Genomic DNA, 23,543 nt, shown 5'->3' on the forward strand with positions numbered 1-23,543 from the left:
GCAAGTTTGATACAAAGAGACTTTGCTAGAGGCCAAGAATGAAGTTTGGCTCTAATACCATGTTAAATATTAGCATTGATACACCATGCTGAATATGCTAGTGTGGTTGCGGAAGCAGAAGCATAAAGTATAGAACACAATAACACACAAGGGTTACGTGGTTCAGCCTAACGGCTTGTATCTACGGAGGAAACCCTAAAGGGCTACATCAATAATATATTAGAGTATAGAACAAATCTTATGTTATAATGAACCATAACATGTGTATATATAGTAGGCTAAACCCTAGACTAGAAGGATTGGGCTTGGACCTATTACATGGGCTAATATACACTAACAACTCAAATCTGTAAGGAAAAAGGAATGTCTGGTGCAATGAAGGCATCACAAGGTTTCCGTAAAGCATTCCTCCTTGGTCATATAGCCGTACAGCACCTCAACAAGTGAGAGTGGACAGAATGGTACCTTGGCCTCTTGAAAAAAATTCTCATTTTATTATTTAAAAATTTTAGCTAAAAAAATTCATACCCCTACCCTCTCCCTACATTGAAAATCATCTCAGTAAAAAATGTTTTTGGTAAACATCACGAAGAAACTTAAACTATTCAAAGTCTAATAAAAAGAGAACTTTATATATTGAGGAAAAAAAATGCAAATATATCAAATTTTACAATTTCCTTTTATGAGTTTTCATATTTTAAAAATTGTTGCATGATAATCTCATTATCAATGCTGCAAGCTGCATATTTTTTTAGGGTGGTCAATAACCTATCTTAAATTCAAGTCAGGTTGGTCACATGACTACACTGATTAACGAGTAGAGTCGCTCTTGGTCAAGGATCAAACAAGGAAAAGCAATTCAAACAAGGTGTACCTTAATTTGATACCAATTGAAGATGCGCTTGATCTCCTAATCAAGCAATCACACCACAGCTCACACAACTAACGCTGCAAGTCGTAAAGTAGTAAAAAGTCTTCAGGGCTGCACCTAATTCACCAACTCCACTAAGAATATAGTTGAAATACAAAATAACTTACAAAACCTTCAGTATGAGTAATTTTTCTTGTATCCGAACTTCCTGCTTCTACTAGCAATAAACTACACTAGTTATTTCTCTTTTCAGCAATCCAATAACACAAATTAATCACTTACTGCAAATCTGATCTCTCAAATACTCTAAGGCTACTTGAAAATTTGTGATTGCCTTCGTGTTTTCAACAACAATCCTCTACACTTAGGGTTGATCAAGAGTGTTTAATTTTGAAATTTCCTAGGCCAACTTGCTCGATCAAATGAGTTTTGAGTGAGTTTCAGGCAAACTGTTTTTTTATAAATGAATTTTGAATTATGACAACTTTTCTTGAAATCTCGCTTAACACATTGGATCTTGCTCCAATGAAATTCCTATTGTAGCACTTTGAAGTCTTTCGCCTGAATATGATCCTCAATGATGTTATGCAATTTACAATTAAAATTGAAACTCAAATACATGGAAATGTGCAATTAAAATATATACAACCATCATTTGCCTATATTTAGTTTGCTAATTCATAATATATTACAATGCATTCAAGATCTTATATTTAATAGGCGTTCATGGGCCAAAATGGGCTTTTACCCCTTTCTCGATAATTTTCTAACAAAATGTCTCATGTCTGAAATTAATTAAAGAAATGTCCATATTTTGAAACTCAATTGTCTAAAAATTAAGTTCCAAATGTAAAACTCGATTTTTGGAACATCAGATTATAGCGAACGTGAACTTAGGATTTTTTTTTTTTGGAACTCGAGTTCCACTTGAATTTTTTCAAGGAACTCGAGTTCCATAATTTAAAAAAAAAAAAACATTTTCAGTTTGCTATAACTCGATTGTCCAAAAATTTAATTTTAAATTGAAACTCGATTTTTGGAAAATTGAATTTCAAAACAGGGGCATTTTCCTAATTAGTTTAAGATATGAGGCATTTTGTTGAAAAGTTTTGGTAAAAGGGACAAATGCCCATTTTCTCCGGTGTTCATGACATTAAAATTTTTATTAAAAAACAATGATTAAAAATTAATCATATTATTAGTGCAATGTAGTATTATCCAATTCCAAACGATAGTTGACAGTGACAGTTATCATGATGATCCACTTAACTTTAGGCTTGATCGTGTAATTGACCAACCATATTAACCAAGTAATGTTTGCTAGTTTGATATCAATGGTCATAAAGTACAATAACTTTTTTCTCAAACCATTAATCAAAGAGTAGTACTTAAAGCCTCCTCTAATGCTTGAGAGCCATGGGAAGTAGCTTTGTATTTGCTAAGAAAGCCTTTGTATGGCAAGGGTTGCTTGCATCAACCAAAGCTTTTGCTGGTTCTACAAGTGTTTTATCTGATGGAATAATGATGAAGGAAGCAGCTATCCGAGCTACATTTGAATTTGTCACCACTCGATGTTCAACACTTTTCAGCTTCCCATTGCTGATAATCTACAACTCAATGCAACACAATTCCAAGAACAATAATTTAAAAAACCTTTTGTTTTAAAAAAACTAGTTAATTGCACAAACAAATACCCTAAACTATGGGATAAGTGCACTTTACAGTTTGCAAAATAAACTACGAAAACTTGAGAGAGAGAGAGAGAAGCATTCTACACAAATCCGCAAGTTTTTGGGTGATTCTACATCTTGGGTACGTGAAATCATTGTATTTTTATTTATTTATTATTAATTGAATTTTGAAAGCTCGGATTTGTGTTAAAACACAAGAGCTTGTTTAGACCCCAAATTAAAAGATTACGGCTAGATTGCTTTTACTCTAATTTATTTAAGTGCGGAAACAAGAGTAAATGAAGCGCAAACAACCGATACTACTCTAGTGTATAAACATGAACAACAAACAATAAAAGTAAAGCACAAGAGTAAGGGAAGAATGATGCAGACACAAGATAGCATGCCGATGTGTTATTGAAGAGGAAACCGAAGAACTCGGCGAAAAACCTCTCCGTCGCCCTCCAAGTGATAATCGATCCACTAGAGAATAAATTTGGAGTACACGAATAACAAAAGACCCTCCAAGTCTAGTCTATCCAATGTACTTGAGCCCTCCAAGCTCTTGCTACCAACGAACTTTCGGAGTCATGTCTTCTTTAACTTTTCGGATCCTGCAATACGCCCGATTGCATCTGCCAAGCCTCATTGGCTTCTTTTGGCAAATCCCCAAAACTCCGAAGCTCCAAAACACTCTCTACACTTTGAAAGGGTGTGGGTTGTGTTTGGGTACGAATCTTCTCTCAAGGTATGACAATGGGAGAGGGAAGGAGAAGAGACTAGGATGATTTTTCACTAAGGATTAGTAGCTTTCTCTCTAAAAGATGAGTGTGTGTGTTGTTGAAAATCTATCTAGGGTTTTTCTCTCTGAAATGGTCTCCTTACACATTTGTAGGTAATGAGGGTATATATAGTGTGGGTAAAAGGTAATAAAGTCACACTTAAAAATCCTCCAAGCAGAGAGTTTCGTAGGTGTCTTGCGGGAAGGCCTTACCCGCGAGACAGTCGCGAAATTCTCCAGGTTGACATGACTCTTCAGCTTCTAGCATGTGCTTCTGAGGTGCCCTTTTCGTGGGATACTCTTCTCGCGGGCTACTCGCAATCCAATCACGAAAATGCACTGATTCTTCATTTCAAGCTTGATTTTTCACTAACTTAATACTAAACCCATTACAATAAAATCCCATAAAAATACAAGGAAACAAATTAAAGCAAATACAACGCTTTTTGTCATGGAATAAAGCCAACATAAAACATAGTTGTAAATCACAACTTTACAAATTTAATGGTGTTCATTTAAAAGAGAAAAAATCATTAGATTTTGAAAATTGCAAGCTATTTACCAAATTCTCTCGGAATTTCAACACTAATTATTAACAATTACAAGAAGTTAAGAGCATCTGTTATCAATTCAACAAGTGTCTTAAGCCCCATGATATAGCAACACATGGAAAAGTTTCAAATATAAATAAGAGGCTCGATTCCAATAGAAGACCACCATGAATAATCGGGAGAAATTATTGAGATAATTGTAATATAGTTATTTAGGAGATAACCTCTTAGGGTCCGTTTAGTTGGAGGAGTAGAAAAGTGGAAGGATAAAAAATGGGGAGATGATAGAAAAGTGGGAGGATAGAAGAGATTTTGTTTAATCTCATTTATGTTTGGTTGGGAGGATGGAAAAGTGGAGAGATAGAAATCTTATTTTTTTGGTTGAGAAGAAAAATTAGAAGATGGAAAATAAAATCGGTATAAATTTACAATTATGTCACCATTATATACAAAAAAGTAACACATTTTTTTATTAAAAATATTGTGTATAAACACTAACTTTATTTTTAAAAAATAGTACAAGTCAAAGAAAGATGAGCACAAAAAAAAAAAAAAAAAAGAGAAGTACAAGAAAAAACCAAAACAAAACAAAGAAGTAGAAAAAAATTGAATAAAGGGGAAAAAAAGCGAAACAAAAAAAGGGATATGCAATTGGATCTAGATGAAACAAAAATCAAAAGAAAAGAAAGGAAAAAAAAAATATGAAACCCATATGCAAGTGCATATGTGCATTTTTGTCAGCTTAAAAAAAATTGAGCTTCTTCCCCTAGTTTTCTCTTCATTTTAGCGAGAAAACATTTTGGTAGGCCTGAGGAGAAAACATTCGGACTCCACCACATTTTTTTTCTCTCTTCCTTCCAACCAAACACCCTCTATAATACTTTCTCTCAAATTTTCTCTCTATTTTCTAACCTCCTTAAAATCATTTTAAACAAAAATTCTAACAAATAGAATCTCTCAAGTGTTTTACAATTACTGATACGGTGGTGTTTGTTACTGAAAGCTCGGATTTGGGTTAAAAACACAAGAGCTGTTTAGACTCCAAATTAAAAAATTACAGCTCAGTTGATTTTACTTTAACTTAATCGAAGTGTGGAAACAAGAGTAAATGAAGCGCAAACAACCGATACTACTCTAGTGCATAAACATGAACAACAAACAATAAAAGTAAAGCACAAGAGTATGGGAAGAAGGATGCAAACACAAGATAACACGCCGATGTGTTATTGAAGAGGAAACCGAAAAACTCAAAGAAAAACCTCTCCGCCTCCCTCCAAGCGGTAATCGATCCACTAGATAATAAAGTTGGAGTACATAGATAACAAAAGACCCTCCAAGCCTGTCTACCCAACGTACTTGAGCCTTCTAAACTCCTGCTACCAACGAACTTCACGGAGTCATGTCTTTTCTAGTTTTTTGAATCCCGCAATACGTCCGATTGCATCCGCCAAGTCTCACCGGTTTCTTTTGGCAAATCCCCAAAGTTTCCCAAGTTCTAAAACACTCTCTACACTCTGAAAGGGTGTGGGTTGTGTTTGAGTACAAATCTCCTCTCAAGGTATGACAATGGGAGAAGGAAGGAGGAGAGGCTAGGATGATTTCTCACTAAGGATTAGTAGCTCTCTCTCTCTAAAAGATGGGTGTGGGTGTTGTAGAAAACCTATCTAGGGTTTTTCTTTTTGAATTGGCCTCCTTACACATTTGTGAGTAATGAGAGTATATATAGTGTGGGTGAAGAGTAAGAAAGTCACACTTGAAAATCCTCTAGGCAGAGAGTTTCGCAGGTATCTCGCGAGAAGGCCTTACCCACGAGACACTTGCAAAATCCTCCAAGCTGGCACGACTCTTCAACTCCCAATATGTGCTTTTCACGTGCTCTTTTCGCGGGATACTCTTCTCGTGAGTTACTTGCGAGCCAATCGCGAAAATGCACTGATTCTTCATATCAAGCTTGATTCTTTACCAACTTAATACTATACCCAATACAATAAAATCCCACAAAATACAAGGAACAAAATTAAAGCAATTATAACACTTTTTGTCATAGAATAAAGCCAACATAAAACATAGTTGTAAATCACAACTTTACAGTTACAAGAACAAAACACGCAATATCCATAACCTAAATACTCGAACAAAATTGATGAGTGAGAGAGAGCGAGAGATCACTTGTCTATTGGTCTTAAAAAAGTCTAGAGTGCCTATAAATGAGCCGATGTCCCCTTATATAGACAACCAAAAAGTGCGTATTTAAGAGATATTACTCTTTAGCAAGGAAAAAACTTTTGGTTATAGATTAGACTGCATCCACTATTGGCCACACTTTATTTGGGTTTTAAGTTTTAACTGGCCCAATCTTTCTAACATAAAAAAATTTATGGTTGTAAGTGTTTCGCAAGTGTTAATCTCATTTGATCTTGATTTCTTCGGTGTCAGCCTAATAGCTTAGGCTTTGACCTTTTTACTGTGAACTTTCAAATTAGTTTGTTTTAAACAAGTTAGGCATCAATTAATCTATTTGCAATCTGTCTTATGGCCTGTTTGGAAGTTTAGAGAGGGAGGAGAGTAGAGGAGAGGAGAGTAGTGGGGAGAAGAGTAGAGTGAAATGATTACCCTCCACCTTGTTTGGATGTTTTTAAAATTGAGATTGAGAGGAGAGGAAATGATTAAATAGACAAATTTACCCATATTTGAAAATAAATTGCAACATTGGTCTATGATTAATTGGTTTGTAATTTTGTTAATTTACTCAATGTCTTAGCGTGTGTTTGGTTGGGGTAAAAATAGGGAGAATAGAAAAGACGAAAAGGAAAATAGGGTGGAAAATGGTTGAGGAGAGAATACAAGAGAGACAGAAAATAGGGGGGAAATTTTCCCTCTAGGCCCACCTTTTTTTATCCTCCCAAATTAGGAGGAATGAGAAGGGAAAAGTGCTGAAAGATGCACTTTACACAAATACCCTCAATTTAAGTTGCATTTTTTTTTTCTTTCTTCTCTCTTCCTTGGGTAGCAAGGTTGCCCTTTTTTCTTTGGGCAATCATGTTGCTAGTTGTCACTTTTTTTTTTCTTGGGCATTAACATTGCCTCTTTTTTTTTTTTTTTTTTTTTTAGGGCTTGGGCATGATAGTTTATTTTTATTTTTACTAGATGTGATTTTTTTTGGAACATGTTCTCTATTTTTATAAAAAAAATTTGGGTGATTGCTCTTTTTTGTGTGGTTATTTGTCACATTTTTAATTTGGCATCATTCTTTAACAAAGGTATATGAGTAAATTTATTTAAACTGATTTTTTCCATCCCTTCACTTTTCCACTCCCAACCAAACAAAAGGAGAGAAGATAAAATCTTTTCTATCTTCCAATTTTTCCATTCTCTCACAATTTTTTATTCTCCTACTTTTCCACTTCTCTAACCAAATGAGATTAACAAAACCCAATACCTGAACCAAAACTCAAATGAGATTAATTAACACTTGTCTATTGTTCAGGTATTGGGTTTTGTTTGGGTTTGAATTCAAGGTTGGGTTTCGCAAGTGCCAACCTTTGAAGACGTACTTCCAATGGCAATAATTGCAAACACAAACTCCAGAATGCATGAAGGCGAGATTGGTAAAAATTTGGGGGTAGCAAAGGCCATTAGGCTATTCTGAAGTTGACTAAGCCTAGAGTTGAGCAAATTCAGACAAAGCAACCTGGGGTTGAACAACCCAAAATTGAACAACCTAGAGTTGAGCAGAATGAAGCAACCTGGAATGGAACAACCTCAAATGGAGGTACCTTGAAATACCTAGGACACCAAACTTGCATAATAATGTTCATGAAAATAGGGTCAAAGATTTGGCTTTCATGAGAATGCCAAAAATGGCTATGATTAGAATGTCTAAGAAAATGCAAGGGCGAGTTTTGATCCACAAGGAGGAAGATAGGTATCATTACCAAGAACCCTATAGACCACCATTCAAAGACCCAATACCAAATGCTATACCCTTTTAAGGTCATGTAAGGTATGAGTATTAGCATTAAGGGTTGTAAACAGTGAAACAGATACCGTACCGTACCGATCGGTAAATACCATATCGGCCAGTGCACTGGTACAAGTACCCTTCTGTTTTATATTGAAAAATATACCAACTGTATCGGATGTGTACCGGCCGTATCGGCGAAATCCAGCCATATCGGACGTGTACTGGCCGTACTGGGCTGAAACACTCCAAGCCAATTTTTTTTGCTGTTGTAATTTTGACAAATTTTCAAGGGCAATATGGTAATTGTGCTAAACCCAATTCTAACCCTAAGTCCAAGCCACATAGCCCTCTTTCTTTCTCTCACGCTCTCTTTCAGTTGCTCTGTGTCTCTCATCTCTTGGCTTCTCTGTCTCTCACTCTGCTCTGTCTCGGCTTCTCACTCTGCTATGTCTCGGCTTCTCATTCTCTATCTTGGGTCTCGGCTTCTCACTCTCAGTTAAAATTTTGCCTTAATTTAATTTCAAAATCTTTGCCATTGTATGATATAAGTTTTGCATAAGGTTTTAGAAATTGACATTTTTATACGAGTATCTTGCAATTGTTCCATCATGTCATTCTTCAGAATTTCTTGATGCAAAACATAGAATTTATTTATTTTCTTTTTTAGTTTTGTTTTTTTTTTGTTTTTAGTTTCTATACTCTGAAATTTATTTCTGTGTTTTTTTTAAAAAATTAATTTTGGTTTACTTTCATTTGTTATAAGGGGGGTTGTTTCTTTCCTTGGTGATAGGCCAAAAACGTATTGACCTCTTGTGATGAATTAAGTTGATTAATTAGCCAAGTTATTAATTAATCAAATTAACATGCAAAATGCGTGGTAGTACAAACAAATCACTAATTAAACTAAGTATGCAGCGGAAATTAAATAACACGGTGATTTGTTTATGAATGGGGAAAACCTACACGGCAAAAACTCCACCGGGTGATTTTAAGGTCACCACTCCCGAAATTTCACTATTATCACAACAAGCGGTTACAAGTAAAGGAATCCCAAATACCTTACTAACCTACAGTTGAACCCTTACCTAAATAACTAATTGGACTTGTTTTGTAGTGACAATTTCTCCTTTTGATGCACGGCTCCCAAGTACGTGACTAACCAATTGCGCGGATCTTAATACGCGACTTCAATCACCAACTAGAGAAGATTGTTCGCTGCAAAGTTCTTCAATTCATCCACACGATGAAGATCAAGAAGATGCTTGGTTACAAAACCCTACGGTGCAAAGACACAACAACTTCTTCACAAGAGAGATGAACTAGGGCAAGAAGTTTTTCTTAAGTTACAATTAGCATGAATAAGGATTTCTTAATGCTTGTGCAGCTTGCCATACTTTGATAGCCCTTCAAATAATCCTTTTATATATCTAGAGTTAGGAGAAAAGAAGGCCCAAAGACACATCCACGGATTGGAATCAAAACAGAACTTAGAATTTGTTTTTCTTAAATCTCGACAGCTAAAGGTGTCAAGGTGTTGTCGAGCAGCTGTCGAGCCTCGGGGCCAAAACAGCTTCTTAAAGCTCGATAGATGCAGATGTCGAGGCAGCTGTCGAGCTTTAATAAAGAACACTTTTAAGCTTGTTTCTTGAACAAATTTGATGACTTCAACACTTGATCTTGAAACACAATTTCTTGAAGTATAAAACTCATCCTAATTTTACCCAATTACAAGTAAAGTGCGTTTTGATAAAGGATTAGCCAATTACATAAATAATGAATGACATATGTTCTAAACAAGTGAAACACATATGTCCTAACACTTGGAGAGACAATTTTACAGGTTCATTATGAAATGCAATTTCAGCATTATGTTTATTTAATTCTACTAAAGAAAAATGAGACCAATTTATACTTGTTGTGTATCTATAACTTTTCTCTAATGATGAATTGGCTCAGCAAAGTTGGTCATTTATGTTGTAATTTCTATGCTTCTTGGGGCAAAAGAATAGTGGATAATCTTGTAAATATAGTTTTAGAGATTGTGTGTGTGTGTGTGTGTGTGTGTGTGTAATATAAAATAACGGTAAACCTGAAACAGTACACCAGTATTGACCGGTACCCGAAATATATCGTACCACTGGCCAAACCGGTACAGCTTCCGGTACGATATTGACTTCCTTGGTTATAAAACCCCCAAATTGCTATTTTTTACCATCAAACTAACAAAAAGAAGCATTATCTCAGATGCTATTTCTAAAAAATTTTGCAACTTAGCTACAGTAAGAGCATTAGCATCCAGAATTGTAAAAATTGTTCTATTTTACCATCTAGCTAATAAATCTTATCTATTATACTATCCCTCTTTACAATACACTCAACATCTTAGTATTTATTTTTACATACAACACATTAAAATAATATATATATATATATATATATATATATATATATATATGTATATGTTGGGAAATTTAAACTCCGGTTGATAGAATTAACAAGTTTTAAACCCAAGTTGTTAATTAAATTTATTATGCATAAAACTTGTTAAAACAAACAAATATCAATATCATGTTAAAACTAAGTGCAGTGAAAAAATAAATAAGACAAGATATGATGACTTAGAAAAACCAATGAAACCAACCAGTTTCACAATAAAAAAGACTGGGGGGAAACCTTCCCGAAAAGCAATTCACTATAATAAAGAGAAGTTTTAGATTTAGTACAAAACCTTTGTCCCTAGACTCTACAATCCCTGTAGATAAACTCACAGTAGAAACCTTCTACCGCTTCAGAACCTCTAAATTCTTCAATATATAAACTCTAGCCTTTGATGCACGAATCCCAATACGTGACTAACCAATTACACAGATCCCAATACGCGACTTCAATTACCAACTAGAGAAAAAGATGTTGGTTGCAAAGTTCTTCATTTCATTAACAATAAAGATCAAGAAGCACTTGATTACAAAACTCTAAGGCGCAAAGATGCAGTAACTTCCTTTAGAGAGAATGAGGCTTTGGTTACCTTTTGCATATGTTCTCCTTGTATTCTCTTATGTGACGGCCTCTAAAATAAGCCTTATATATGTCTAGAGTAGTGAGAAAAAAAAACCCTACACAAATACAAAAGCCTGACCCAAAAATCAGATCTAAAAATTCTGATTTTTGTAACCTCAATAGATACCTCGATAGACAGCATCTGTTGAGTCTTATTAAACCTCGATAGATAGCTATTTATCGAGCAGCTGTCCAGCAGGTGTCTAGCTTTAGAAAACACATTTTCTTCACTTGTTTCTTGGTCCAATTTTCATGGCTTTAATACTAAACTTGAACAATTTGTTCTTTGAGTATTAAACACATCCTAAATCTACCCAAATACAAGTAAAGTACGTTTTGTCAAAGGATTAGCCACATAAAAGAATGACATATGTTCTTAACAAATGAACCACATATGTTCTAACAATATATATATATATATATATATATATATATATATATATATATATATATATATATATATATCTCACATCTCTCTCTTTCTCTTTGTTTCTCTTACTCTGTCTCCTTCTCAACCACCCACAACCATCGAGCAACCTAAATGCACCACAACCTTGAATTCAAACCCAAACAAAACCCAATACCTGAACCAAAACTCAAACCCAATACCCAATTGAGGATTGGTTGGCTACAAAAATAATTTGGGAAAACTAATTTTAAAATTCCTTGGCAAACTCGCTCGATTGAGTTTTAGGTGAGTTTCAGACGAACTTTTTTGTATAATTGAATTTTGAATTACAACAACTTTTCTTGAAATCTCGCTTGATATATTAAATATTGCTCCAACAAAATTCCTTCTGTAGCAACTTTGAAGTCTTTTCATCTGAATATGATCCTCAATGACGTTATGCAATTTACAATTGAAATTGAGACTCAAATACAAGGAAATGTGCAATTACGATATACATACGAACATTATTTGCCTATATTTAGTTCGCCAATTCATAATATATTACAATGCATTCAAGATCTTATATTCAATAGGTGTTCATGACACGAAAATTTTATTAATTAAAACAATGATGACAATAATCACATTATTAGTGCAATGTGGTATTATCCAATTCCAAACGACAGTTGACAGTAACAATCATCATGACTATCCACTTAACTTTAGACTCGTGTAATTGATCAATCATATTAACCAACTAATGTTAATTTGCTAGTTTGATATCAATGGTCATACATTTATTGATAAAGTACAATAGCTTTTTTCTTAAACCACCAATCAAAGAGTAGTACTTAAAACCTCTTCTAATGCTTTAGAGTCAGAGGAAGCAGCTATGTACTTGCTAAGAAAGTCTTTGTATGTTAGGGACTTATAGAACGCAGGGTTGCTTGTATCAATCAAAGCCTTTGCTGGTTCTACAAGTGTTTCACTTGATGGATTAATAAATAAGGAAGCAGTTGTTCGAGCTACATTTGAATTAGTCACCACTCGATGTTCAGCACCTTTCAGCTTCCCATTGCTGATAATCTACAACTCAATGCAACACAATTCCAAGAACAATAATTTTAATAAAAAAAAAAAAAAACCTTAAAAAAAACTAGTTAATTGCAAACAAAAAAACACCCTAAACTATGGGATAATTGCACTTTGCAGTTTGCACAATAAACTATGAAAACTTGCAGTCACTACACTAATTGTAACAAACTTTGTAAATTGCATCCAATAGCTTGTTTGACTGTTAAAATTAATAATAACGTGCACATTACATCGTTTTGAATTTTTTTTTTATGAGAAATACGTGAATTTTTATTAATAATGAGAAAATAACAAAGCATCTTGAATCACTGCAGATTCAATAAAAGATGGAGTTTCCTCAATCCAAGTTACAAAGTTATCAAGTCCTTTTGCGTGGTGTGCCAAGTGGTGAGCTGGTAAGTTTCCTTGTCGCTTGACGTGCAGCATTTGGTGTTGCCTGAAGTGCTGTAGCTTGTTATGGATACCTAAGACGATATTTTCAATACTAATGGGTACTTTTGATGTGTCTGATAGAGCTCCAATAAGAACTGAACAATCTGACTTGAAAGTGACCTCTTGTAAGCCAATATCCTTTGCAAAAGAGATGGCCACGTCCATTGCTTTGGCCTCGGCTTCAAGTGGACCCAGTGGCAGCTGAAGTTGCGTGCTCAAAGCAGCAAGCATATCATCCATGTGGTCACGTACAATGACCCCAAGACCAACCAACTTTGTGCTCTGGAAGACAACAGCATCCAAATCGACTTTGTAGCATGGAAACATAGGGAGGGTCCACCTGACTTCTTTTGCAGCATTGGGATGGGAGTACCGAAAGTTGGCATGGTGGAAATCAGATAGGATTGTTCTAGCTTTCAATATGATGTCATGACTGGACATTCTAGGAGAGCTAAGCCGAGCTTTGTTCCTATCATGCCACATGCACCATGAAATCATAATAAACAATTCAAGCATATCCTTACCTGCATGCTGAATGAAAATAAGGTGCCAAAGAAGGTCCACGTACTCTATGAATCTTACGTCTCTAGTGTCTAAAGGAAAACCCATGGTTGTCCATGTATCACGAGCCTTGGTGCACTCCCAAAACATATGTCCGCTAGTTTCCTCTCCAAGTTGGCAAGCTTCGCATGTGGCCTCCTCTATAACTCCACGGTGACAGAGATTGACTTTGGTAGGGAGTATATTGCAACAAGCTCTCCATGCAAATATTTTGAGTTTTGGTAGGACGTTGAGACTCCAAAGTGTGTGCCAAAACAAGTGTTGAGACTGGTCATTTGAAGTCCTTGCCACATGGGTAAGATTGGATAATGAGAGAGCTATCCTGTAGGCACCACGAACAGTGAAGGTGCCCCTCGGAGTGTAAGCCCATACCAATCTGTCAGCGGCTTGACCATAACTGTGTGGCATGCTGAGGATCACGTCGGCGTCGTCTTGCATGAAAATCTGCTTGACCAAGTCACTCTTCCATTCGCCTGTATATTCATCCAATAGTGAACTGACCCGTGCATCTCCAGGCAAGGTATTTGGTGGTGTTGTGGGGCGAAAAGAGGATGGTTGAGGGAGCCACCTGTCATGCCAAATCTGGGCAGAGTCACCGTTACCTATCTGCCATCTGCAACCTTCTCTAACCACACGCTGTGCAGCTATGAGGCTACTCCATGCAAAGGATGGCTTGAGGCCTAACTCAGCTTGGAGAAAATCAGAGTGTGGAAAGTATCGGGCTTTTAGGACACGGGACACCAAAGATTGGATGTTGTTTTGTAGTCGCCATCCTTGTTTGGCTAGGAGTGCCAAGTTGAAGGATTTGAGATTACGAAAGCCCAATCCACCCATTTCTTTAGGAGTACAGACTTTGTCCCAAGATAACCATGCCATTTTATTTTTTCCGTTGGATTGTCCCCACCAAAAGGCACGTATCATGCTAGTCATTTCATCACAAAGTGTATCCAGAAGCTTAAAGACACTCATAGTATAGGTTGGGATTGCTTTGGCCACCACTTTAATGAGCACTTCTTTCCCTGCTTGTGAGAACATTTTCTCTTTCCAGCCAGACAACTTGTTATCAAGTCTCTCTTTTAGTGCACGAAAGGTGTTCTTCTTTGATCTACCCACCAAAGAAGGTAGTCCCAGGTAAGTCTCATGTTGTTTTATGATCTCAGCTCCCAAGCATTGTTTTATGTCCTCCTGAATGGCCGTTGTGGTATTGTGGCTGAAGAACAAAGCAGTTTTGTCCCAGTTTATTTTTTGGTCAAAAGCAGTCTCACATGTGTCCAAGACTTGCTCAAGATGGGTGCACTCCTCCCGTGTACCTTGGCAGAAAATAATGCTGTCATCTGCAAGAAAAAGGTGTGAGATCCGTGGACCTTGTGGGCAAGCTGCTATTCCATGAAGTGAGCCAGTTGAAGTGGCTTGTTGGAGAAGAGATGAGAGTCCTTCTGCACAAAATAAAAAGAGGAAATGGGAGACGGGGTCTCCTTATCTCAAGCACCTAGATGGGACAATATGTCCACGGGGTCTGCCATTCAATTTGATTGAGTAAGTAACAGAAGTAACACATTGCATCATAAAGTTTACCCATCTACCATCAAAACCCATTTTCATCATTACATCTCTAAGAAAGCCCCATTCTACTTTGTCAAAAGCTTTACTCATATCAAGCTTCAAGGCCATCTCCCCATTTTTACCAGTTCTCTTTTGATTTAGATAATGCATGGTCTTAAAAGCAACTAGAGTATTATTAGTTATGAGGCGTTCAGACATAAAGGCACTTTGATGTTCATTGATAATTTTTGGGAGGAAACGTTTTAGTTTATTGGCAATGACCTTAAAAGCTAGTCTAGAGATGACATTGCTCAAGCTTATAGGCTTGTACTGTGTTATTTTAGTGGGATTTTTTTTTTTTTTGGAATTAAGACTAGGGCTGTCCATCCAATCCGGAGATCCGACCCACCCGAAGAATCCGACCGGATCTGACCCGAAAACCGTCCGACCCAATCAAGTCACCGGTCGGCGACGGGTCTGTTGTTCCAAAAATCGACGGCGGCGGATCGGTCTCGGTTTTCCTCTCCAGAACCCGAAAAAACCCGATCCGACCGATGTACTAGGTATTTCTAGAAAAAAATTCCAGATTCCGGCAATTATTTCCAGATTCCGGCGGTATTTTCCAGATTCCGGTGGTATTTTCCAGATTCCGACGGTATTTTCCAGATTCCGGCCTCAAATTTCCAGATCCCGACTTCAAATTTTCAGATTTTGGCACCAGATTTTCATATTTCGGTGACTTATCAAGTAGATCGAGTGATATTTTGTCCAAATCTAGTGAGATCTCACCAGATCCGGTGAGTCTCCGCCGGATTTGACGTTTTTTCGCCTGAAATCAACAATTATGGCAGGATTTTTCACCATGGACGGTTCCGACCGAATCGACCGTGCTTCTGGTGCAAAACCGACCGCACTGATCTGACTCCCTCGCCGGTCGACGGCGGGTCAGTGTTTGTTCAACCCGATTCTATCGGGTCGGTCTCGGGTTGGGCACAAACCCGACCCGGACTGACCCGTGGACACCCCTAATTAAGACAATATGAGTTTCATTAAACTTTGGGGGAATGATGCCCAAATTTAGAAAGTCAAGTACAACTTTTGTAACACAGTCACCTGATAGAGACCAAAAATGTTGATAGAAAAGTGGTGGCATACCGTCTGGACCTAGTGATTTTTTTGGGTGCATTTGCTTGAGTGCTCTATGGACCTCATCTACTTGGAAAGGTTGACATAAAAATTTGTTCATGGTGTCAGTGACCACTGGCTGAATGGCATCGATAACTACAGATGTGTCAGTGAGCCCGTTTGTTTTGAATATATTAGAAAAATAATCTAATATTATGTCCTCCACAATCTGGTCTTCTTCTTGCCACACGCCAGTATCATCCGTGAGTCTGCGGATGGTATTTCTTTGCTTGCGATTTGAGGCTTTTTGGTGGAAAAAAGCTATGTTGCGATCTCCATTAGTGATCCACATTTGCTTTGCTTGTTGGTGCCACATGGTGTTCTCGGCGTCAAGCCAAGAGTTAAGTGATTTACGGACACTTCGTATCTGCTCAAAGTTGCGTTGTAGGTTATGCTCAAGGACTTGTAGTTCCTTTTCCAACCAAGTGATTTGCCTTCTTACGTGGCCAAATTCTATTTTGTTCCAATGAGCTAGCCGTGCTTTGCAACTGTCAAGGCAGTTGGTGATAGGTACACCTACAGTTTTGTATAGGCCCTCACTCCAAGCTTCCTGGATGACTTCGGCACACCGAGGATCCCTTAGCCACATTGCTTCAAAGCGAAATGGACGTTCGGTTCGTTTGTGTGGATGATGTCTATGGGGTTGCAAGTGTATTGCTAGCATGGAATGGTCACTCGTGGACATGGGGATGTGGTGTACGGTGGCATCCTAAAAGAGAGCTTTCCATGAAGTTGTGGCAAGTGCCCGGTCAAGGCGGATGTGGATTTGGCCTTCAATAGGGTGGGTCCGAGATCAGGTGAATGGAGAGCCTATAAAGCCCAGGTCGGTGAAGCCGCATGTATGAATGACAGAGCGAAAACGATCCATCTGTCGGGTAGGGCGTAGGGAGCCCCCACTCTTTTCCGTGCGACTGACAATTTCATTATAATCACCAAGGCAAAGCCAAGGGAGGTTTATGGAATGTCTCAGAGATTCAAGCAAAGACCACGTTTCCTCATGTTTGCATGTTTCGGGGTGGCCGTAAAAACCGGTGAGCCTCCACTTTGTACCTGTACTGTCACAAACTATATGGGCATCAATAAACCAATGGGAGAAATTTTGGACGTGTACCTGAGTTCCCGGTTTCCACAAGAGGGCAAGACCGGCACTGAGGCCATCACTGGAGATTACGAGGCCTTGATTGTAAACCCAATCTTGTTTCAAGTTATTTAGCTGTTCAGTTTTGAGCTTTGTCTCCATCAGGAAGACACAAATGGGATCTTTGTGCTGCATTGCTCTCTTAAGAGCTTTAACTGTTCGGGGGTTCCCAAGCCCTCGACAGTTCCAACTTAAAAGACTCATTGTTCCTGACAGTGCTGCTTAGCAGACAACCTGGGATCAGCAGCCACTGCCGATCCCAGGTTGTCAGCCATGAGTTTCCCCAAAGCTTTTGCTCCTTCCTCTAATGTCCTGTGTTTTTTCTGAGTGAAAATGGCGCTCTAAGTATCCAGAACCTGACTTTTACGTTTTGGGCCTAGCATGGGTTCATTTGAGGTTTCCATTGCATGGGAGGTGGGAGGCCCAAGTCTACGCCAAGTAATGAAATATATTTTAATGGTCTATGTACTTGCACAAGATTGTTAATTTTAATGGTCAATCACGTTGTGGGATGTAATTTCAAAAAAAGAAAGAAGCGTTACAATTTGGGTACTGATTACATTTTTAATTATTACACAATCGGGTAAATAACTTAGATTGGCTTAATTATTACACACCCAATGTAAGACCCAAAAATTATTTACATAACGCCTTCATAATTCAAATCATTACTGTGAAGTAGCACAAATCAAATGGACTATCTGCTAGTTTCCACTTGCAGTTAAAAATTAGCAAGGATATTATACTAAGAGCTTGTGAAGATGTATGTACCTGGAGCAGATAACCTATGTTAACCACAAAAGCGTAAGGAATAGGTTCAACACCAACCCATTCCTCATCCTTGAAGACTTGAAGCCCATATACATCACTTTGAAGAAGAATATTAATGCCACCAGGGTCTCTATGTTTTCCCACTCCCAAGGTTAAACTTGGATCTGGGCACGGCGGATAGTGATTGACTAACAGTGTTTGATTTTCACTTAGTCCACTGCTAAAATGATCGGGGCTGATTCCCAAGCCTTGGGAAATGAACTCCAAAATTCTAAAGCCCAATTTCCTTACTTCAGCTGTATATGGCCCAACAACTTCTCTGAAAAAGGTTTCATGAAACATAATAATTTTCATTTTTTTCTTATGTATGTCAAATCACTACATGAAAGAACAAATTTACATGTCTATGACTATGAGAAATTACCGATATCTAGGTGGTTTTTCAGGCCAAAATTGGATGTATTTCTCTAGAGGATTACAATGATGCATCAATCCATCCCTCCAGAGGTGAAACTTCTCAGTTGCATAATTTGGACTGCTTGTGTAGATGTAGCAGCTCTTATTGGGGTCCTTTGAAGTTTCGATTGCCTTGTCCTCACCAGATAATGCATGAAACTCCTTAAAAACACTCATGGCCTCATCCATTAAGTTGCTAGGGACTCCATGGTTGATCACCTATTAGGTGGTACAAAACATAGCGCAACACAAACTTAAAAAATATGAAAAAAGTTTGCCAAAAGTGGTTCATATTGTGATCATGTTTGATGCCAAGCATCTGGTAGGAATAAATCATTGTCTGATAAAATAATAGAAAGAAAAGATGTGGTTGGAACCTGAAAGAATCCAAACTCTTGGCTAGCTTCAAAAATTTGTTGAATTAGATCTGTTTGATCATGACCCCCAAGATCAATCACTGGAATATTGTTGGCTAGAGGAACAGTGAGCTTCCCTGGTCTTTTTTCCGGTGGGAGTATATATGATTCTGGCAAGGATCGATCATTGCACCAACCTGAAACAAGGTGCTCCATGACTTGCAACACAGATCTATAAGGAAAAAGGAATTTCTGGTGTGAAGAGAGTTTCGGCCACAAACAACTTATACAAATCCTTTGAAAGCATCCAAAAGTTGTTGAAGAAAGATAACATTAAATTTTCCTCCTCTGTCGTATAGCACCTCGACAAGTGGGAATGGCACCCTGCACATGGCCTCTTAAAATACTTTTTAGTATGTATTATAATACTGAATCATTATTTGCCTTTAGTTAGTTTTGCCAATCCATAATATGTTACCTTTTAAAATTACTGAACCATATTACTTAGTAGGCACACTGGGAATTTTTTTTTTTTTTTTTTGGAGTTAAATTTGTATTATAATACTATTAACTTGTCACAAATTATATGATATTTAGGTCTATTTGGATAAAACTTATTACTAAAAATTGAAAATACTGTAGCAAAATAATTTTTAAATGTGTGAATAGTACCGTGAGACCTATTTTTAATAAAAAAGTTGCTGAAAAGTGATATTTATGGGTCCCATAAACAGTGTAGGATGCACTGTTCACGCAAAAGTCCAAATCTGCGGAACAGTACGTTAAACAGTGAAAAATGTCTCCTCTAAAACGCGTGAAGCAGGGAAAAAAAAAAAAAGACCGGTTATAATTAAAGCTTTCAGCTTAGTAATCGTGTAAATAACTTAGATTGACTTAACTATTTGGAAACTTCTTAGCTTGCATTTTGCTAGTAATGTAAACCTATAATTACTCTAACTAGATAACGTCTTGTTGCGTGAATGCCTGGTAATTTCTTTTAAAAATAGTTTCTAAGTTTTTGAGACACGTATATAATACTCATTTTCTTATAATGTATTCCATAATATTGTTGAATGCTTTGAAACTTAATTTTCTTCATTCATATTTTATAATTTTTCCTTGTCCTAGAAGTTCTTTTCAACTATTGAATGAGTTTTCTTTATTAATTTATGTATATGATATAGGAATTGCATAGTTATTAGAAATTTATAGGACTCTATACCATAATATAAATTTAATATTAAAAAAAACATCTAGATACATTTTCCAAAAAAAAAAAATCTAGATAAAACGTAGACTTTATTTCTAAAACTGAACATTTCCTCAACCACTTCATTCTCACCACCAAATCCCAAGACCCCTATCTAAATAAATCAAAAATATTTGAGTACTTGTACGGTTGATTTTATCCAATCATGTGTTTGCTTATTCCGTGCCAAATTTGTTTGTATTTTAGCAATTAAATACCTTGTATTTAGGTGGGAATTATGTTAGGGTTGTGTGTTAGAGAGTGCGAAGAAAATCAAGATGTGTGCACTCAAATGAGTCTCGCGACTGGCAAGTCGCTAAAGTGGCACACGTGTGAAGCATGCAGGGACCTGAAGGGTCACGACAACTAGAGCACTACAGGACAAAAAATACAGTCTATCCTGACAGTTATCTCGCAACTCAAACTTGTGACTAGTTCTAGTTGCGAGGCCGGGTCACTAGAATGCCTTGTTTGGATGAAATATGTCTTTTCACATTCCTCGTGTACCCTACTATAAATACCCTTACACCCACCAAATGTAGAGCGCTTCCATAAAGAATTTTAAGAGAGAAAAATAAAATTGACTCATCCACAATCTCAATCTTTTGACTCTCCAAATTCTTCTACTCTCACCCTTTCCATTGACATACCCTTGAGAGGTTCATTTGCCAAATCATTATCTCACCATACCCATATCAGTAAGGAGGTAGTTTGGTGCTTAGGAAGCAGTTCAGAGAGGACCAATTCGTTTGGTTGATGCAATGGGCTTATTGCGAGATTCGGTAAGCTAGAGAAGACAAGGTTTGACGTAACCCTGTTGGAGCAAGAAGCTTGGAGGGCTTAGGTGCATTGGGTAAATTAGGCTTAGAGGGTCTATTGCTATTCATGTATCCCAACTTCATTTTCTAGTGGATTATTTGACTGCTTGGAGGGCGGTGGAGCAGTTTTTCGCCGAATACTTCGATTTTCTCTTCGATAACACATTGCTATGTTATCTTTGTGTTTGCATCTCTCTTCCCTTACTCTTTACCTTTTAATTACTACTGTGTTTGTGATTGATTTTGGTTTAGAGTGTTTTACCAATTTAGGTTTAGCTTATATTCATCTTTCCGCACATATATTGTTAATGTATAAGCTTGTGTTGGTAATTTTGTATTTGGGGGTCTAAAAATTCATTGGTGTTTCATATGCTAATTGGACCTTTCAATTGGTATCAGAGCGGGTACACTTGTGTGGTTTCATTACTTAAGTATGATCCTAGACCCTCTTTTAGCTATGAATGAAACTATGGAAAAGGCTATGTTGAATTGTGGCTTAAATGTTTGTGATAATGATTCTGTGAGTATGTTTGAAGATTGTCCTAACAATGAACTCTTAGAGTTTTTAAAAACAAAGAAATATGCTAGAATGTTTGTTTGCATGCTGAAATATTTTGAGAATGAGAACCATATCTTACACAATAGTCTATGTGAGTCAAATTCTTTAATTGAGAAATATAAAAGAAGGAATAGAATATTGTGTGATAAGGTTGATGATCTTAAAAAGAAAATTCGATGTAGCAAGAGAATGGAAAATGAAAAAAATTATCTTCATAAAGGTCAAAAGTGTTTGTCCCATGCTTGCTTATTTGTAAACACCTCCTTGAAAGTATTTAACTCTTATGGTATCTTGATAACGGTTGTTCTCGTCACATGACAGGAGATAAATCATTGTTCAAGTCACTCAAGGAGAAGGTCGGTGATTATGTGACTTTTGGAGATGGTAGTCATGCTCAAGTCCTTGGGAAAGGAACCATTGAGATACCGGGGCTACCACCATTGAAGGAAGTCCTATACATCAAAGGGCTTAAGGCAAACCTCTTGAGTATCACTCAAATATGTGATGACGACTTCCTAGTTCAATTCTCAAAGAAGGGGTGTGTAATCATTGATTAAGAAGGGATCCAAGTGTTGAAGGGAAATAGGACTACTGATAATTGCTACGAAGTAGTTCCTACACCAAAGATCGCTTGTAGAAGTGCCCGGGTTGACATGTTGGAGCTTTGGCATCAAAGATTGGGGCATGCAAACTTCAAGCAAGTAGCTAAAGTATCTAAACTTGAAGCCATTGTGGGGCTTCCAAAATTTGGAAAGGTGGAGAAGACCATTTGTGATGCATGTCAAATGGGAAAGCAAACAAGGTCAAATCATCACAAGGTGAATGTGATTTCTACCTCACACTGTTTAGAGCTTCTTCGTGTTGATCTAATAGGGCCTACAAGAACCGAAAGCCTAGGAGGAAAAAGGTATATCATGGTCGTTGTTGATGATTTCTCAAGATATACTTGGGTGGAATTTCTTAGAGAGAAATCGAAAGCATGTGAGAAGATGAAGATTCTTTGCAAGAGACTTCAAAACGAAAAAGGGGTTCTTATAGTCAAGATAAGGAGTGATCATGGGAAGGAGTTTGGGAATGCAAGATTTGAGTCCTTTTGTGAGAAGAATGGAATCATGAAAGAATTTTCAGCTCCTAAAACTCCCCAAAAATATGGAGTGGTTGAAAGAAAGAATCGAGTGATTCAAGAAATGGCAATAGTTATGCTACTCAATAAACAAATCCCTCAAAAATTTTGGGGAGAAGCCGTAAACACCTCTTGTTACATTGGTAATAGAATATTCTTCCGAATGGGAACAAAGAAGACCGCATATGAAATTTCGAATGAGAAGAAGCCTAAAGTGAAGTACTTCCATGTCTTTGGAAGCAAGTGTTACATTCTAAATGATCGGGAAAATCTTGGCAAATTCGATGCAAAAAGTGATGAAGGCATCTTCCTTGGTTATTCTACCACAAGCCGAGCATATAGAGTCTTCAACAAGAGAACAAAGACGGTGATGGATTCCATCAATGTGGTGATTGATGATGCCATAACAAGAGTAGAAATTGATGATGATGGAGAAGGACCAAGCTCCAAAGAACTCACCATTGATGTTGAAGCCCAAGATGTTGAAGTGGAAGGACTTACACCAGAAAAGGAATCTGCTCCTGTAAATTCTAAAATGGAGACAAGGTCAATGTCTAGATCATCAAGTCCTCTCACTCCTCCTGAAGTACATCCTCCCATCTCTCGGAATGATGAAGTATCTACTTCAAAGAAGCCATCATTAAGAGTGGTTGAAAATCATCTGGAAAGTAACATCATCGGGACTCTAGATGAAGGACTTCATCTTAGAAAGGGAAACACACTTGTTGCCAATCATGTAATGTACCATTACTACCTTGCCCAATTTGAGCCGAAAAAGGTAGAAGAAGCTCTCCAAGACAAGAATTGGGTGGACTTAATGCATGAAGAGTTGAATCAATTCGTGTGAAATGATGTATGAGAACTTGTTCCAAGACCTAAAGAGGCTCACGTTATTGGCACCAAATGGATTTTCAAAAACAAGACCGATGAGGATGGTGAGATTATTCGGAATAAGTCTCAGCTGGTGGCACAA

The 23,543-nt window shown here is 37.2% G+C and overlaps 1 protein-coding gene across 3 annotated transcripts; it reads right to left on the minus strand.

The window, feature by feature from the left end:
• Nucleotides 1-2,106: 2,106 nt before the first annotated feature.
• Nucleotides 2,107-19,189, minus strand: LOC142619519 (hyoscyamine 6-dioxygenase-like). 3 transcript variants are annotated; one of them, XM_075792643.1, is made up of 4 exons: nucleotides 18,843-19,189; nucleotides 18,434-18,684; nucleotides 18,010-18,328; nucleotides 2,107-2,478 (listed from the first exon to the last, which is right to left on the minus strand). In XM_075792643.1, exons 1-4 carry the CDS (start codon nucleotides 19,035-19,037, stop codon nucleotides 2,272-2,274), a joined length of 972 nt encoding a protein of 323 aa, XP_075648758.1. In that variant the 5' UTR covers nucleotides 19,038-19,189; the 3' UTR covers nucleotides 2,107-2,271. The 3 variants fall into 3 exon arrangements, with proteins under 3 accessions (XP_075648758.1, XP_075648757.1, XP_075648759.1); XM_075792642.1 differs by lacking the exon at nucleotides 2,107-2,478 and adding an exon at nucleotides 11,886-12,371; XM_075792644.1 differs by lacking the exon at nucleotides 2,107-2,478 and adding an exon at nucleotides 14,675-14,809.
• Nucleotides 19,190-23,543: the final 4,354 nt, after the last annotated feature.

This window comes from Castanea sativa, chromosome 12 (genome assembly GCF_040712315.1).
Source record: "Castanea sativa cultivar Marrone di Chiusa Pesio chromosome 12, ASM4071231v1".
NCBI lineage: Eukaryota > Viridiplantae > Streptophyta > Magnoliopsida > Fagales > Fagaceae > Castanea > Castanea sativa.